Source organism: Fimicolochytrium jonesii, assembly GCF_025526975.1.
Source record: "Fimicolochytrium jonesii strain JEL569 chromosome Unknown EV422scaffold_1, whole genome shotgun sequence".
In the NCBI taxonomy this organism is placed as follows: Eukaryota; Fungi; Chytridiomycota; class Chytridiomycetes; order Spizellomycetales; family Powellomycetaceae; genus Fimicolochytrium; species Fimicolochytrium jonesii.
The window spans coordinates 639,942-654,248 of NW_026515668.1; the positions used below are offsets into that span (position 1 = coordinate 639,942).

At 53.8% G+C, this 14,307-nt stretch overlaps 6 protein-coding genes across 6 annotated transcripts; 2 read left to right on the top strand and 4 right to left on the bottom strand.

The window, feature by feature from the left end:
• The first annotated feature begins 276 nt into the window (after positions 1–276).
• On the top strand, positions 277–1,270 carry EV422DRAFT_9231 (uncharacterized protein). The gene is made up of 2 exons (XM_053074506.1): positions 277–710; positions 784–1,270. The coding sequence occupies exons 1-2, from the start codon at positions 423–425 to the stop codon at positions 1,141–1,143; spliced, it is 648 nt and encodes a 215-aa protein (XP_052929999.1). The 5' UTR covers positions 277–422; the 3' UTR covers positions 1,144–1,270.
• EV422DRAFT_575115 (glycosyltransferase like family 2-domain-containing protein) lies at positions 1,266–3,939 on the bottom strand. The gene is made up of 4 exons (XM_053073200.1): positions 3,437–3,939; positions 2,958–3,357; positions 2,820–2,893; positions 1,266–2,733 (listed from the first exon to the last, which is right to left on the bottom strand). Exons 1-4 carry the CDS (start codon positions 3,521–3,523, stop codon positions 1,366–1,368), a joined length of 1,929 nt encoding a protein of 642 aa, XP_052930000.1. The 5' UTR covers positions 3,524–3,939; the 3' UTR covers positions 1,266–1,365.
• Positions 3,940–4,992: 1,053 nt separating this feature from the next.
• EV422DRAFT_9316 (Six-hairpin glycosidase-like protein) lies at positions 4,993–7,612 on the bottom strand. The gene is made up of 2 exons (XM_053074514.1): positions 7,051–7,612; positions 4,993–6,973 (listed from the first exon to the last, which is right to left on the bottom strand). The coding sequence occupies exons 1-2, from the start codon at positions 7,292–7,294 to the stop codon at positions 5,208–5,210; spliced, it is 2,010 nt and encodes a 669-aa protein (XP_052930001.1). The 5' UTR covers positions 7,295–7,612; the 3' UTR covers positions 4,993–5,207.
• A 1,350-nt stretch (positions 7,613–8,962) lies between these two features.
• On the bottom strand, positions 8,963–9,897 carry EV422DRAFT_511300 (uncharacterized protein). Its single transcript, XM_053068999.1, has 5 exons — positions 9,729–9,897; positions 9,606–9,652; positions 9,426–9,498; positions 9,216–9,331; positions 8,963–9,112 (listed from the first exon to the last, which is right to left on the bottom strand). The coding sequence occupies exons 1-5, from the start codon at positions 9,865–9,867 to the stop codon at positions 9,092–9,094; spliced, it is 396 nt and encodes a 131-aa protein (XP_052930002.1). The 5' UTR covers positions 9,868–9,897; the 3' UTR covers positions 8,963–9,091.
• EV422DRAFT_511301 (ketopantoate hydroxymethyltransferase-domain-containing protein) lies at positions 9,898–11,551 on the top strand. Its single transcript, XM_053069000.1, has 3 exons — positions 9,898–10,245; positions 10,314–10,722; positions 10,790–11,551. Exons 2-3 carry the CDS (start codon positions 10,378–10,380, stop codon positions 11,450–11,452), a joined length of 1,008 nt encoding a protein of 335 aa, XP_052930003.1. The 5' UTR covers positions 9,898–10,245; positions 10,314–10,377; the 3' UTR covers positions 11,453–11,551.
• On the bottom strand, positions 11,552–14,306 carry EV422DRAFT_511303 (Sac phosphatase domain-containing protein). Its single transcript, XM_053069001.1, has 4 exons — positions 13,954–14,306; positions 13,720–13,877; positions 12,381–13,655; positions 11,552–12,288 (listed from the first exon to the last, which is right to left on the bottom strand). The coding sequence occupies exons 1-4, from the start codon at positions 14,186–14,188 to the stop codon at positions 11,740–11,742; spliced, it is 2,217 nt and encodes a 738-aa protein (XP_052930004.1). The 5' UTR covers positions 14,189–14,306; the 3' UTR covers positions 11,552–11,739.
• Between the last annotated feature and the right edge of the window lies 1 nt (position 14,307).

Below are 14,307 nucleotides of genomic sequence, written 5' to 3' on the forward strand. Positions count from 1 at the left end.
GATATATGGGAGGTAAGTCTGGCGGAATTCTGGGTGGAATTCTGGGCGGAATTGGCGAAAAAGGGAAGGTTTGGGCGAGACGCGAAGAAAGACCACACTGTGCTCCTTCCGTTTGCTTCAAAAGAGTCAGGGTGGCGGCTATAAACACAAGAACGGAACTTCACAGTGTTCGAGCGGGTGGTCTCCAGGGTGGTCTCGGAGAGCGAAGACGAGAGAGCGCTGCAACGGCAGACGAGCAGTGGAGCTCAGACGCAACCCATTTCGAGGCAGTCTGACCAACGACGGAGCGAAATCTGAATCGGCAGTCGAACTTACTCGAGATCCGGCTCAGTCCGGGTCCGTACGGTTACGAGCAGAGGCGCCGAGTTGCATATATGGTCTAGGGTCAAAAGGCGGAACAGTCCCAGAACGACGAAATCAGGATGACCACCGCCGCTGTCGACGAGGCGGCACAGGCCGAAAACGACTTACCGCTGGAAGTCCTGGCCCGCATCGATGCATCCCTGGGCCAGTTGAACTCCATCATCACCGTCTGCAGTGAATTGCTCACGGATCTTCAAAATCCTAAACCTCCGCAAATGGGTCAAACGGCGTTGCAAAGCCTGCGGTTCCCTGGATACTTGAAACGCGCTCTGTCAGTACATGACATGCTCGAGCTCTTGAAGGAGGACTGTGGATATGTCGACGATGCGGCCAAAGGCGTCAATGAGGTGATTTGAGGCCGCTTGCGGGACAGTTACTGGAGATGGCGGGGGAGGGCTCACTAAGCGTGTTCTGTCCCAGGCGATCGCCAACACAATCCTGGACACTGCGGATCTCGATGCAATGAAGAGAGAATGCGAGGCATTGGAAGTGGTAAGCTCAGTTCTAGGATACCGGCACAGCGACTCAGCGATGGCTGATGACAGGGTCGCTTCTGATGTGCAGAGATCGAAACATGCGTCAAAGATACTGCGACAGTGTTTGAAAAGATGCTATCGAGCTCAAGATGTGTTAGCAGAGGTCATGCAAATGGACACGGACGAAGACGTAACGGCTTCGTATCCACCAAAGCCTTATTCGGCGCCAGCGGTGTTGGGAGCCGCCAATGGTGGGCGAAAAGGGAAAAGCGCAGTGGGCAGCGATGCAATGGACGTATCGTGAACGCCCTTCTTCAAACAACGGTCGTTAACAGCATATACAATGGCGTCTATAGACACCGCCACAGATCTGTGCATGAAATCTACTTGTTATATTGCATTAATACACATTATACAGACAGGCCTATTGAGAATTACATGTCACCTCATGGCGACAACCAAAATTACAACTTTACACAGGACACCTGTCCCCACTCTATGTCCCCATTCTCGTCAGATCGCTGTATCAGTTCCTCCGACTGTCCTGCGCTCCATCAGGCGCCTTAGATATATCAACGACGCTCCAAAGACTTTCGCGGATGTCATTCGGAGGCGATCGTCTTGGTGGAACCGGCATAACTACATCGGCTGGTGGAAGCTTATCCTCATCTTTCATGGCTATCGTTCGTTGTGAATCGGAACTCGAAAGACTTCGTTTGTCACCGTTGATCCCCTTGACCGGGCGGGAAGGGCTGTAGTCGGTCATGATCGAAAGATTGACAGATGAGTTTGCCGAATCGGCGCCTCCAGTACCGGGCGGAGGACTCATCCACGGTTTGTGAAGGTCCTGTTGATTCGACGGCTGTCTAACTAACGCTTCTCGTGTGTGTGCAGGTGGAGGTGGTGGCAGAGCCGTAAAAGGCGGCATGCCATTTTTCCTGTAATCCAAACTGCTCCGCCCACTGCCGCGAGGAATGGTAGGTTGTCGCCGCAGATCGGAGCTCGTAGGTCTTTCAATTCGCGACGGCAATGGCGGGGGTGGGATGTTTTCGCCATCTCCTTCCTCCATCGCCACGATCGTCGTCACATGGCTGCTTTCACCCTCTGTCGCGTTGAAGTCACTATCATCGTACGGGGACCTGCCCCATCCCGCTGCCGGATGCATCCATTTCGGGCGGTAAATGTCAATCTCTTCTCCCTGCCCCTTGCCATCTTCTGCACCATCTCGCGTCCCCCAATCCGTAACGTGCAGCGTAAAGAGGCAATACACCTTCATGACTGCAAAGTAGATGTTGAATAAAACCCAAATCGGCACGACGAACACGTCCTGCGGACGACGTACGAAGTGCGGCATGTACTTGATAACGCGCGTGATAAGAAGCCATGAGAGGTAGCTGATAAGGATGACCCATGTCGCCGGTTGGTCATCGACATGGTCCCTCTCGGACCGGATGAGGAGATACACCACCGTGACGGGTCCGGCGAGCAACGTGATAGGATTGAAGAACTTGTCGAGCATCGTAAACGCAACAAACGGATGGCGAGTCCACACAAATCTTTCGGTGAACAGACTCCTCGTATCGCTCCTCCACGTATTTCTCGTCCACCGCAGCAACTGTTTCAGAAACCGCCAGTTGTCCTTGAAGGTCGATTCCAGCTCGGCTTCGGGACAGGCTTGGATGTAGGTCTTCCAGTTGTGGGAGTGTACCCAGCGCGTTAGGAACTTGTCGTCGCCGCTATGCTGGTGGTATTTGCCCCGCCAGAACTCGTGTGTGAAGGACCATTGGAAGTCGGGGTCGCGGAGCATGCAGGTTCGGTAGGCGGCTGTGCGGCCGGAAAGACAGCAGACGCCGCCGTCAATGTAGGTAGTAGCCGTGATCTCTATATTTCGCAGCTGTTCATGTGGACAAGATTATATGTTAGGAAAGTGCGTCGCAAGAGTGAAGTGACCCAGCCAGGCTAGCATGCGTTGATACATACCGAGATTCGGAAAGCAGCCAAAATCTCCCAGATTGTCATGTATTTGTGTTGAGGCAAGACTCTTTGCGAGGTACCTGATTGAAGGATGTGTAAGCCATCAGCTATTCGTAACCCGGGAAGACACAGTGGTGATCTTACCAACGCCGCCCATCATCCTATCCTCAAACGGCGCCAGCATCCATGTCAGCATCGTCTCAGGCCAAATCACATCATCATCGCAAAACACCGTAATCGGAGTCCTCACGCGGTTGACTCCCGCCACCATCTGATTTCGCTTGTTCGGCTTCTGCACACATATCACATGCACGCATCGCCCGTCCGGATCGACCTCCCGCGCGAGCCTCTCGAGCGCTGGCTGAGCTGAGGGAATTGTGATGAAGATGATCTCGAATGGATCGTTGGCGAGCCATGTGCGGATGGCGATCCGGATCTCGTCGCCAGAGTCGATCGTGGGGACGATGATGGTCACGTCTCGCGATGCGGTGTAGCGTGGATGGCGACGGGGTTTTCGTGGCTTGTAAAGGACATAGGCCAGGATCTGGGAACGTTCGGAAAAAGTCGAAATATTTAGGTTAGTGTTGAAATTCAGACTTGGTCGTGAGTAAGGTTAAGCGTACCTTGACGAAGAACCAAAACCATCGGTAAATGCCGATAAACCCCAAAGGCAGGTAGATCGGCAGAGTTTCTTTCGTTAAATAAAACATTCTTCGCTACTCGTCTTGGCGGCCAGCGAATGGCTTCTCAATCGCTCTCTCAAAGTTGAACTGGCTGTGGTGTGGTCAATGTACACGTGCACGGAATTCAAGTCGGTCACTATATTATATATGGGCTGCCGGCGGGATATTACTTGCACTTTCCGGAACGATGGACGGCCTAACAAGACCGACGTTTTCGAGGCTACGGCCTTGAAAGAGTCTATATAGTGAGTCTTCCGAGCGGATATCTATCTACAGATTTTTACACTTTCGATGTGCAATGAAAGCAAAACTGTACAACTCCGCAAGCGGCAAATATCGAAAGGAAGTCGACACACAACCACCGGTCAGCGCCGCTGGATGTCTGCCAAGAACTTGCTTGGCCGGCTGGGCGGCAACTGTGTATTCTGAACGGTATACTACGGGGAAACTCCATCTCGTCAAACGCGCTGTCGAACTGACTAAGCGATGCTTACCCAAGCACGCGTTCTGTGGATCTTCTTTCGAACCCCACTCTTGGACTTGCACATGATAGAAGCTTTTCCCCTCTCCGCCCCCAGCTAAGGAATAAGTTCGGGGCTTCAAGACTGTAAGCTTGACACCCTGCTTTTCCTCTAGCCTCATTGAAGATCGTTTCATACCAATAATTGTCGCTACCGCTTGTCCGCAGGACGTCACGAGTTTGAGGAGATCAAAACTGCTGCAGCTTTTTCCCAAACTGTTCATGTGCACAAGACTTTTTGATCACCTCGAACTATCCCGGTCCGCCACTATCATCCAGCGCTGCAATTTGCCTATCCATCTGGAAATATGGGGACGTTGAGGCTATGTGAGCCCATCTTCTGCTTTCGACCACACCAAGCTTATCTGAACATGACCTGTTAGTACGAGGCCGGCCGGCATGTGTTTTCAACACCAGTTATTTTCCCTTACCAGAAGTTCGGCGGCGAAGCAGTGAAGGATGGTGTTGATACAACGACTTCTTCGAACGATGCTTCTCGTGAGCTGCGGGTCAAGTTCGGACTTTAATGTGCAGAATTCGAATGAGAACGCTGCTCAGGAGCTACAGCTAGGATGTCCCACGACCCAACCGGGATGCACGGATGCACTTGCCAGACGAGGCAATCTCGATGACCACAATAAAAGCTTTGCCAGACGAGCCGATTTCAACGACCACAATGAAGCTTTGCAAGACAATCTAACTTTCCTCGCGTTTCCTTATACGAAGCAACCGACATTACGATCGCCCACCTGTCGATAAGCGCTCCAGGTGTGCGGCCAAGGCAGCTTGCTTGTTGGGTTCTCGACGTATTGGGCCTTGTGAATAGGACTGCTTGCAACCGGAATGGGCCGGATGCGGATCCAGATACCGACAAGAATATGGATACGAATTTAAGCTATGATTTCTGGACCAATACTCAGGCTGAAGCAAAGCATCGGGATAATTTGGAGTATCCAATCTTTTCGGTATATTACAAGCCATCAAGGCGTTCTTCGTCCGTACAAACTATTTAATACAGAAGGGGTGTCAAAAAAAAGGATTGTCCCAAAATAGTGGGGTCTAGTGCAAAATTCTATGAGCTGAGCTGCCTTCGAGGCAATGAACATGCTGCAAACAAGCCAACGGATTTCCTCCGTCGGGAAGGCCTGGTCATTTCTTTGATATCAACGTCCAAGAAGAAACGATGCTGCCTTAATGGGCGGCGACGAGGCAGCCGGAGGCGGGGGGGAGCTGGGCGCTCTTGTAGAAGCACCAGGGAGTGCCGGAGTTGGGGGCAGCGGCCTTCCAGCAGCATCCCTTGGCAGCGCAACCGTTCTGGTCAATGCCGGCGTAACCGCAGTCGATCTTGGCGGAGTCAGCAACAACGCAGGTGTCGACGTTGGTGGGGGTGGCGGAGGGGATGGACTTCACAGTGGAGGTGGGGGCGACAGTCGGGGCGACGGTGGCGCTGGGGAAAGTGCCGGCGACCTTGTTGAAGCACCAGGGGGTGGCGGAGTTGGGAGCGGCGGCCTTCCAGCAGCATCCCTTGGCCTCGCAACCGGATTGGTTGATACCGGCGAAACCGCAGTCGGTCTTCTTGGCGTCGTCAACGGGACAGACGAGAGCGGGGAGACCGGTAGCGGCGGCGGTGCTGGTAGCGCGGGTGGAGGTAGCGGGAGCGGTGGGGGTAGGGGTGGCAGTGGGGACGACAATGGGGACACCGCCGGCGACCTTGATGGCCTGGTCACGAGCGATCGAGGCGGAGATGAAGGACGCGTAAGACCAGGCGAGATCGTTGGTTCCCTGCTGGGCACCGGTAGCGAACTGGAACTGCTCGGACGCATAACCTTCCTTGGTGACGTACTTGCTGGTACGACGGATGAAACGATCACCGTGATCGAGGAGAAGACCCAGGGTCTGCGCGAAGAGAGGGCTGGACTTGGGGATGGTCTGCTTGGTGTTGACACCGATGAAGCTCCAGAATCCGGCGTTGACGTCGTTGATAACGATGCTTCCGGTGCGGCTGTACTGGTCAACAGCTTTGTACAGGGTCTCGGCGAGAGCGTTGGTGGCGAGGAACCAGAAACCGGCACCTTTGCTATCCTTGTACGTGTAGCCAAAGGGGTAACCGTCATAGATGTCCTCGGGGTAGCGTCCGACGGCAGGGTTCATGGGGAGACCGTTGAAAGTGGTCTCTTTCTGGTTCAACGACCAGTCGGACAGGCTCCGGGGGGGCTTGTACAATCCCTGAGTGAAAGCCTGGACGATCTGGTAGAAAGTAGCTTGGACCTGCTCGTTAGTGGCGGGGAACACCTTGTCGTCGGAACCGTGGATGACGGCCAGTATGGAGGAGATGTCCAAGAAGTGACCCGCGTTAACCTTTGCGCCGGCACCTTCGTTGTCGCCACCGTTGCGGGCGCCGTTGAGGGTAGCGTGGATGTGGTTACCGTCCCAGTACTTGCCGAGAGAGTTCAGGATGCTGGCGGCGGTGTTGCGGTAAATAGTGGCATCAGCAGCTCCACCGAGTTTCTCGACAACGGCGGCACCATCAGTCAGTGCACGATACTGGGCAACGTTCTGGAAGAAGTGCTGTCCAATGACCTCCTCCCAAGGCTCGTAACCGTCAGCCAAGCTCCAGCTGCGGACGACGGAGTCCAGGTCGGTCTTGAGAACGGAGTTAGGGTCGTTGGGGCTGTAGTACTTGGCGAAGCTGTTGGTGGCAGCGGCGAACTTCATGAAAGCGATCGCACGAAGGGCGGGACCGTCGTACTGGGGGCTCATCCATTGCGCGTATGGAACACCGTCGAGATCGTACTTTGTCCATGCTTGTTTCTCGGTGAACCAGCCAGGAGTGCTGGTGCGAGCGTTCTTCTGGGTGAGTTGAGTCCACTTGAAGAAGAGGTCGAAGTTGGAGGCGATCTCGGCGTCCGTTTTGCCAGTGGCGGCGTACAGATCCGCGAGAGCGGCCATGCTGAGACCTGAGGGATGAGAGATATGTGAGTAAATGACGCATGGACGGAAACGACGGAAACCAGGCAAATTAGGGAACACATACCTCCATCACGGACCCAGTAGTATTGGTACTCGTCTCTGGGAAGTGGGGCAGCAGCACCAGCGACGAGGGCACCGGTGGTCTGGTTGATGTGAGCGATGATGCGCTCCTTTCCGAAGGGGACCTGAGTCTTGAGGAACTGAGTGATGTCGGAGCTCTCGGCACGGCGGACGGGGACGGAGCGAGCGTCGACAGCAACGCTGAAAGCGAAGGCCGTGAGGATGGAGAAGGTGGTGGAGAACTTCATGTTGAAGGTTGGTTGGGGAGAGGCCTTGAGAAGGTTGCTGGGATGCAAACGAGGAAGCAGCTTTTATACATTTCGGGCGCGCATGAAGTTTTGTTGTCAGCCTTTGTCTCTTTCCTCCACATACGGTCAGTGGGGAAACGTATAAGATACCTTGGATGACCACATCGGGTGCTAAGGTGGCATCCGAGAACGTCAGAACTTTGGGCCTCGGGGTAGGAGGGAAGAGGTCACCCACTCCGAAAGGTAAAGTACGGTACTTTCCTAAAGGAGCCTCCACCATGTGCATCGTGCAGCTAAAGTTTTTTTTGGCACATCCAGCACATACAGTAGGCGGTGAAGCATCCACCGATCAACACGTCGACGTTTGCCATCCCGTGATGACCTTGCTTTGCGCGTCCTTGGCTGGATACGCGGCTACAAGAATACAAGAAAAAAGTCCGCGTGAGGACGAGGCTGCAGAAGCCTGCCTGTGCAGGGATGATGCATGCACATGGATGCCTTTCCTGTACGCTCGTCATGGTGAATACATATCGTGTCTCCCAAAAACAATCAACGTCCACAACCAAAAGGCGTCCACAACCAAAGGTCCCAACGACATTTACCAGGAATGGCTCAGGGACCAACCGGCGAAGCCGGTCGCCGGAGCGGATTCTTCCACACTTCCACCCTGTAATGCCACTGGCGATGGAGATACCCACACATCGCCACGGAAAGGAAATCTCCCTCTTTGAAAAGTAAGGTCCTCCCTCGGATTGATGTATGGAGCTAGGCGATGTGCGGGTTTACATTTCATGGATAGGGAACCTGCGTACTGTATCCGTATACGAACTGTGTACATATATTGGCCAATTTGGCCTGACAAGCATCCGTTACTGTATGCCATCAACCTAACTCCGCCATTATGGGCTTTTCACAAATCAAAAATATCCACGGGGCCGTTGACAGCTCCGACCCACGCCGCCGGGTCAGCGCATTACCGGGGGGATCCAAATGTGGATTCCTTGATTTCCGGTTTGTCCAATCATGAAAAGGTCATGAGTTCTGCAGATCACTGGGTCACAAGACAAATAAAAACATTCGGGCATGACCTCGCGCAAACATTCATTTGCGTGCGCTTCAAGGTCCGCGTGTTCAATGTTGTACCTCGATACATGACGTCAGAGTGAGTCAAGCCAAATGACAGTAGACCCTGTCAATCTTGGCCGTCCAACGAAGGGAAAAACTCAATGTCCGACATAACTCATATGAACATGCAAAGAAGCGAGCGGACTGTGAGATGGTGCAACGTGAAGTCCTCCTCGCCCTATCTAACCTCTTTCAGGATGATCCATACCGACGACTCCATCACAGCAATGTTTCGCATGCCTAACAATTGAGCTTCCTCGCACGGAGGGGCGATGCGAGGGCAACCGATTGAATCTCTGCGTGGACAGGCAAGAGCACAAAGTGGAAGCATCCGATGCATGCATTTGAACACCCGTGGATGGCGACATCCGAAATGCAAGGTAAATTTGGCACGGTGTGTCGGAGAAGATAGGGAAGTTCCCTGGCATGCACGTATGTATGCGGGCTTGGCATCGGACATCGTTTCCCTTCTCGAGTGAACACCTTGTCGTGACGGAGGGAAAGGCCGCTTGCCCCACCCAAATTTCGGAAAAATCAGCAGTCAGCGACTGTTCTGGGAGTGTGAGGTATTCTTGTTGATTTTATGTACAAAATGTTTCATTCCCGCAGTGAAGGCTCATATGAAGGTCCACCTCTCAGCAGCTGTTGACATCTCAGACCTTGACCGCGAGATCAAGCGCTGACCTTAACTCCCTACAAGAGGCAGAGAAGATGTATGAACGTTGATGAGATGGCCTCGATAGAGAACGATGCCGAAAGAATCGCGTCCGCCTTCCCAACCTCCCTCCAAGCTCACCTTCCAAAAAGCGATGTAACCCTCGATGTTCTTAGCAGCGGGCTTGGGGCTCGGATAGAACCAAGCGGCATCCTTGTTGTCCTTGCCATCGACGCTCACCGTGTAATAGCTCGCCTCTGATGGTTGTCGGAAAGAGGTCAGTCATGGAAACGCCAATGAACCTTTATGCTAGTATGAGACACGCGGAGAATGAACATGCAGTACACTCACCGCCTTTCCAACCGCATGTGCTGTGAGTCGACGAAGGCTTGAAGTAGTCCTTCTTGATAGAGTCGGGCGGGAACTGTTTGCGTAGGGCGTTGTGTGCAGAAGCGGTGTCAGCTCACTTCCGTGTAGCAGAAAGCAGCGGAACACTATGGGTCCGAGTATGCGCAACGTAGGACTACTCACGTAAACGTTGTTCTCTACCGTCTCGAACTTGTCGCTCTCGGCGATAACTGATATTGATTGGCAATCGGTTAGGCCCACCGGTGATGGCAAGTGACACCTGACATTCCGCCATCTCTCACTTACCAACTCCATTCCATTCTGCTTTCGGCATCTTGACACTCGTTCTCGTTTGAAACCTTCTGATAGACTGTAGTGCGCTGGCCTTCGAAGAATATGACCGTGCGAGAAATGTATTTAGGTTGAACGATGATCTTGCGTGCATCTGAACGTCAATCGGGAGGCGGAAGAAAGCTCAACTTCTCGATCGCCGATCGGCCGTTCGGCAAACGCGCAGGCAAACGCGTGACAGTGCCCGTGTGGCTGTGCAATCCATTGCGGCGAACTTCAGCGGAAGCTCGATATGCTGTATGGAATCTGCAAGGAATATGTGCATACGGTCGGCCGAACGGAGAACGACTGTTTTTTGTCAAGGAAGCTTTGGTCTTGTGCAGCAGCGCCGCACCCCGCAAGTCGCCTTGTTGGATATCACCGTACGCTGCCAGCTCGTACGATGTCGAGATGGCTGGGAATTCCACGGCTCTCAGCGCGTGACTTGCCCGTCGTGGAAGAGCTTTCCGCGGGTGGAATGAAGCAAAAATGGGTGGGGAATCCTCGCCGTATAAACATTGGGGCAAACATCTCCGGTACTTATAGGCTTCAACGAAACAGAGGCTCACCGTAGTAAGCTGTGTAAGCGCATTCACCGAAACGTAAGGAAACGCAACTCGTGAAAATGTCCTTTTCCCCAAGACTCGCAATTGCAACACATTGCGTCAAGCCACGTCTTGCGCGCTGCAGGCTATCCCCACAACCGTTGCGAACCTTCTCCACAACAACCCCACAGCTCAGTTCACACCCCTCACCAACTGCGAGCGCCACTCCATCATCCCGCAAGAAAGTAACAATTGGAACGCTCAACAAGCTATGGCGGCAAGGGACACCTATCACTATGTTGACGGCGTACGATTACCCGTCGGCGTTACTGGCCGACCGCGCGGGAATGGAGACGGTGTTGGTGGGGGATAGTTTGGCGATGGTGGCGTTGGGGTATGAGAATACGAACCGGATTACGCTGGACGTAAGTGTTTTTGGCGTGGGCGGCTCGAACTTCCCAATTATTTTTCTGACAAACTCAAACCCCACAGGAAATGCTCCACCACTGCCGCGCCGTCTCCCGCGGCTCCCGCCACGCCTTCCTCATCGGCGACCTCCCCTTCGGCACCTACGAAACCTCCCCCTCCCAAGCCATCACCTCCGCCACCCGCATGATCCGCGAAGGCCGCATGGAAGCCGTGAAGCTCGAAGGCGGCACCGAGATGCAAGATACCATCTCCAGCCTCACCCGCGTCGGTATTTCCGTTCTCGGTCACGTTGGGTTGACACCCCAACGTGCGACGTCGTTGGGTGGGTTTCGCGTGCAGGGGAAGACGGCCGCCGGAGCTGTGAGGTTGTTGAAGGATGCGTTGGCTGTACAGGAAGCGGGCGCGTTTGCGGTCGTGATCGAGGCCGTACCCGAGCTCGTCGCGACGGAACTCACGAAGCGGTTGAAGATACCGACCATCGGTATCGGGGCAGGGAGCGGGTGCTCGGGGCAGGTGTTGGTTGGTATGGACATGTTGGGCGTGTACGATAAGCTGCAGCCAAAGTTCTGCAAGACGTATGCGGAGGTTGGGAAGATTACGGTCGATGCGTACAGGGCTTTTGGGGAGGAAGTGAAGCATAGGACGTTTCCGGTTTCGGAGGTGCATACCTACCCGATGGGGAAGGAGGAGGAAGCCAAGTTTTTGGAGGCTATTAAGAACTTGTGATGGGTGAGGCTGGTATAGCACGGATAGGCAGATTTACCCATAGCCGCACGTAGGATACATAGTGTATAGATCTTTCGAAGACATGCAGAACACGAACTACGTGATGTTCGTCAATAGAATTTCTCAATTTCCAAGTTTTCTGGTAAGGGATATAGGTTAAAGGAATGAGGTCTAGAATCTGAAGGGTAGCGTCCCATGAGGAAGCCAATGAAATTAGAACTATATAGAAAACGATCGTACGCCGATGACCCGAGCGCTATGGTGATAAACTCATGTCTCCGAGCCTCCTAGTCCAACAGCTCGAAAATGTTCCGATACTCCACACTAAGCTTCGGCCTGTTGACAACCAACTGTCCCTGTATCCCCGTAATCTTGGCAATCAAGTACAGGTACCAAATCACACAAAGCGCAACGACAAACTCGACTGCGTTGTTGACATGTTCCGGCGCATACAGCTTGACCACCGACACCGCCAACCCGGCCAACGAGCGCGCCGACCCCTGCGAATCCACATGTGGGGAGATCCACCGCGGGTTGGGTGGGTCCTGTCCCGTCTTCCCGCTCGGCGGGGCCGGTCCCGTCCCATTGATGGTGGGCCGACGACCGAGAATGTTGAACTGGACGTAGTCGTTAGTGGTTTGGAGTAGTGGCTCGACGTTGTTGACGACCATGGTCGGGAGGAGACGGCCGAGGATGCCTTGTCCTTTTGCGATGAAGGGTTGGCGCACGCGCTGGGCGCGCTTGAGGCCTTCTGTGTCGATTAGTTTTTCGATTTGAGTGGGGACGGCTTTGCCGGTGATGAGGTCGTAGGCGTCTTGGCGGCGGCCGTCGACGAACTTGGGGAGGAACAAAGAATCAGTGAAATATACAATCAGCAATGAATGGCGCAAGAAAACCGTGAGATTGGCATTAGGAGAGGTCTACTCACGTTGTTGAGGTAGAACCGGGTCAAGGAGTTGATACCATCATTCAAGCTTCCTTTCAGCGTCTTCCTTCCCGTCCGGGTGACATCAGCTTTCAGAGCCCCAGTTCCCGCATAAAGCAGACTGATCGCGTCACCAGAGTCCGCCCACATGTTCGTCAAGATCTGCCTAGAGGGCTCCAATGCTTGACGGGCCACAGCCACAGGATCGACTAGATCACTCGCAATCACACCGTCCTGGCCCACCGGCAATGGCGGAAGATCGGGCGAAATGGTTTGCAGCTGGTAGGCCAACATGTACCGAGCGAAGATACTGCACGTCAGGTTTGTGCGATCGAGAGAATCCAGGCACGACACGCGAGCCAATCCCGTTTGCAGTTTCGACACCTCCAACGAGCCTTTGGTCGCCAGCGTCGGGACCGCGCCATCGGCAATGAACCATCCGCTGCTCACTAGACGGTGACGAACCCGGTCTAACAAGATGTCCATATTCTCGTACTTCGCGCCTTTGCACCATTTATTGACGGGGAATGCCTCGTAGACGACCTTCTCGTCCATAAATCGCTTCACGGAGTCTTCATAGACCTTCGTCAACCTTCCCTCGAAGCCCGTCACGTCCAGTAGATTGACGCACACCACCTTCCCGACATCCGACCCTCCTTGAATGAATGTGTCTTCGCCGATGTATTGTCGTTTCAGATCGTCGTAGTGCTTTTTGCAGGAGTTCCAAACCACAGTCTTGTCGATGGACGCAATCAAGAGCTCCGGCTTATAATCCAGATTTAAATCCTGACCCCAGACTGAGGGCACAGACCCGCGGATCTGCACAAAAGTGCTGATCTTTTTTCGGTTGATGTAATCTTCGTGAAAAAGAATCTGTTCCATTTCGACATTGTTTGCCGTATTGCCTTCAAAGTCGAGCCCACGTCGCACGTATCGCGTACCCATCCTGCGACCATTTAGGCGAGACAGCAAAGTGAGCTTGTAAATGGCCGGTATATCGGATTCCGGGAGCTTGACCTTCAGGTCGATCGTTCCAGCAAAGCCGCTAATCGCACGGATGACCCAAGGTTCGGCATCCTTCCCAACATCAAGTAAAGGCTTAGCGAGGGCCCGAGTGAAGAAGTATCGGTCGTCGACAACTGTGCGAGAAGCTTGTCCGGCAGCTTTCAGCTGGTTGTGTTGTATCGAGTGGGTAAGATCGTAGGTGGTTGAGAAGTAGAGGTGCCCCGAGTTGACAATTTCATTCACAGACTGAAGTAGTTCGTGATCCAGCGTATACTGCAATCAAAGACCGTACTGAGCCATCGCCCTGGAAAACCTCGACACTCCCGATTGAAGTTACCTTGGCAAGCGTTTTCTCATCCACATTGCGAGGGGAGAGCTGCCCATGGACAGCACCCGCACCGAGTGGTAACAGGTTTGCAGCCGTTATCCTCCAGATTTTGTGCGATTGGACAGTAGCGGCAAGTGTGCGGGCTGTGGCGACTACGACGTACTTGCCTATGCGCGTATGACCCAAGACGTGAGTAAGATGGTCACTTCAACATTGGGCGCTTAAAGGAATAATGACACGTACCTAGGACAAGCTCAATCACACCAACGACGGCGCAGATCTCGAAGGGGTCGGTTCCCTGAAGCGCCAGCGACCTTGCGTTGACCCCTGTTTTGACTGAAGCTCCGGATGGGGTGAGCACTAGAACGGAACTCGCGTTTCCAGCCTCCGCAACGTAGGAATCTTCGACAACATATCCCGAGCTATCGGCGGTGCGGTAGACGTTGAAGTGATCCCTTCGAACGGCGTTTCCTTTCATATCTGTCACGCTGAGGGTTGGGGGTGCCTTCGAGAGATGAGTTCTATTGAGGTTAAGGGTGCTGTGGGTGCTGTGCGGTGAGTGCTGGATGGTGCTTGGAATTTGACGGTTCCTTCCGC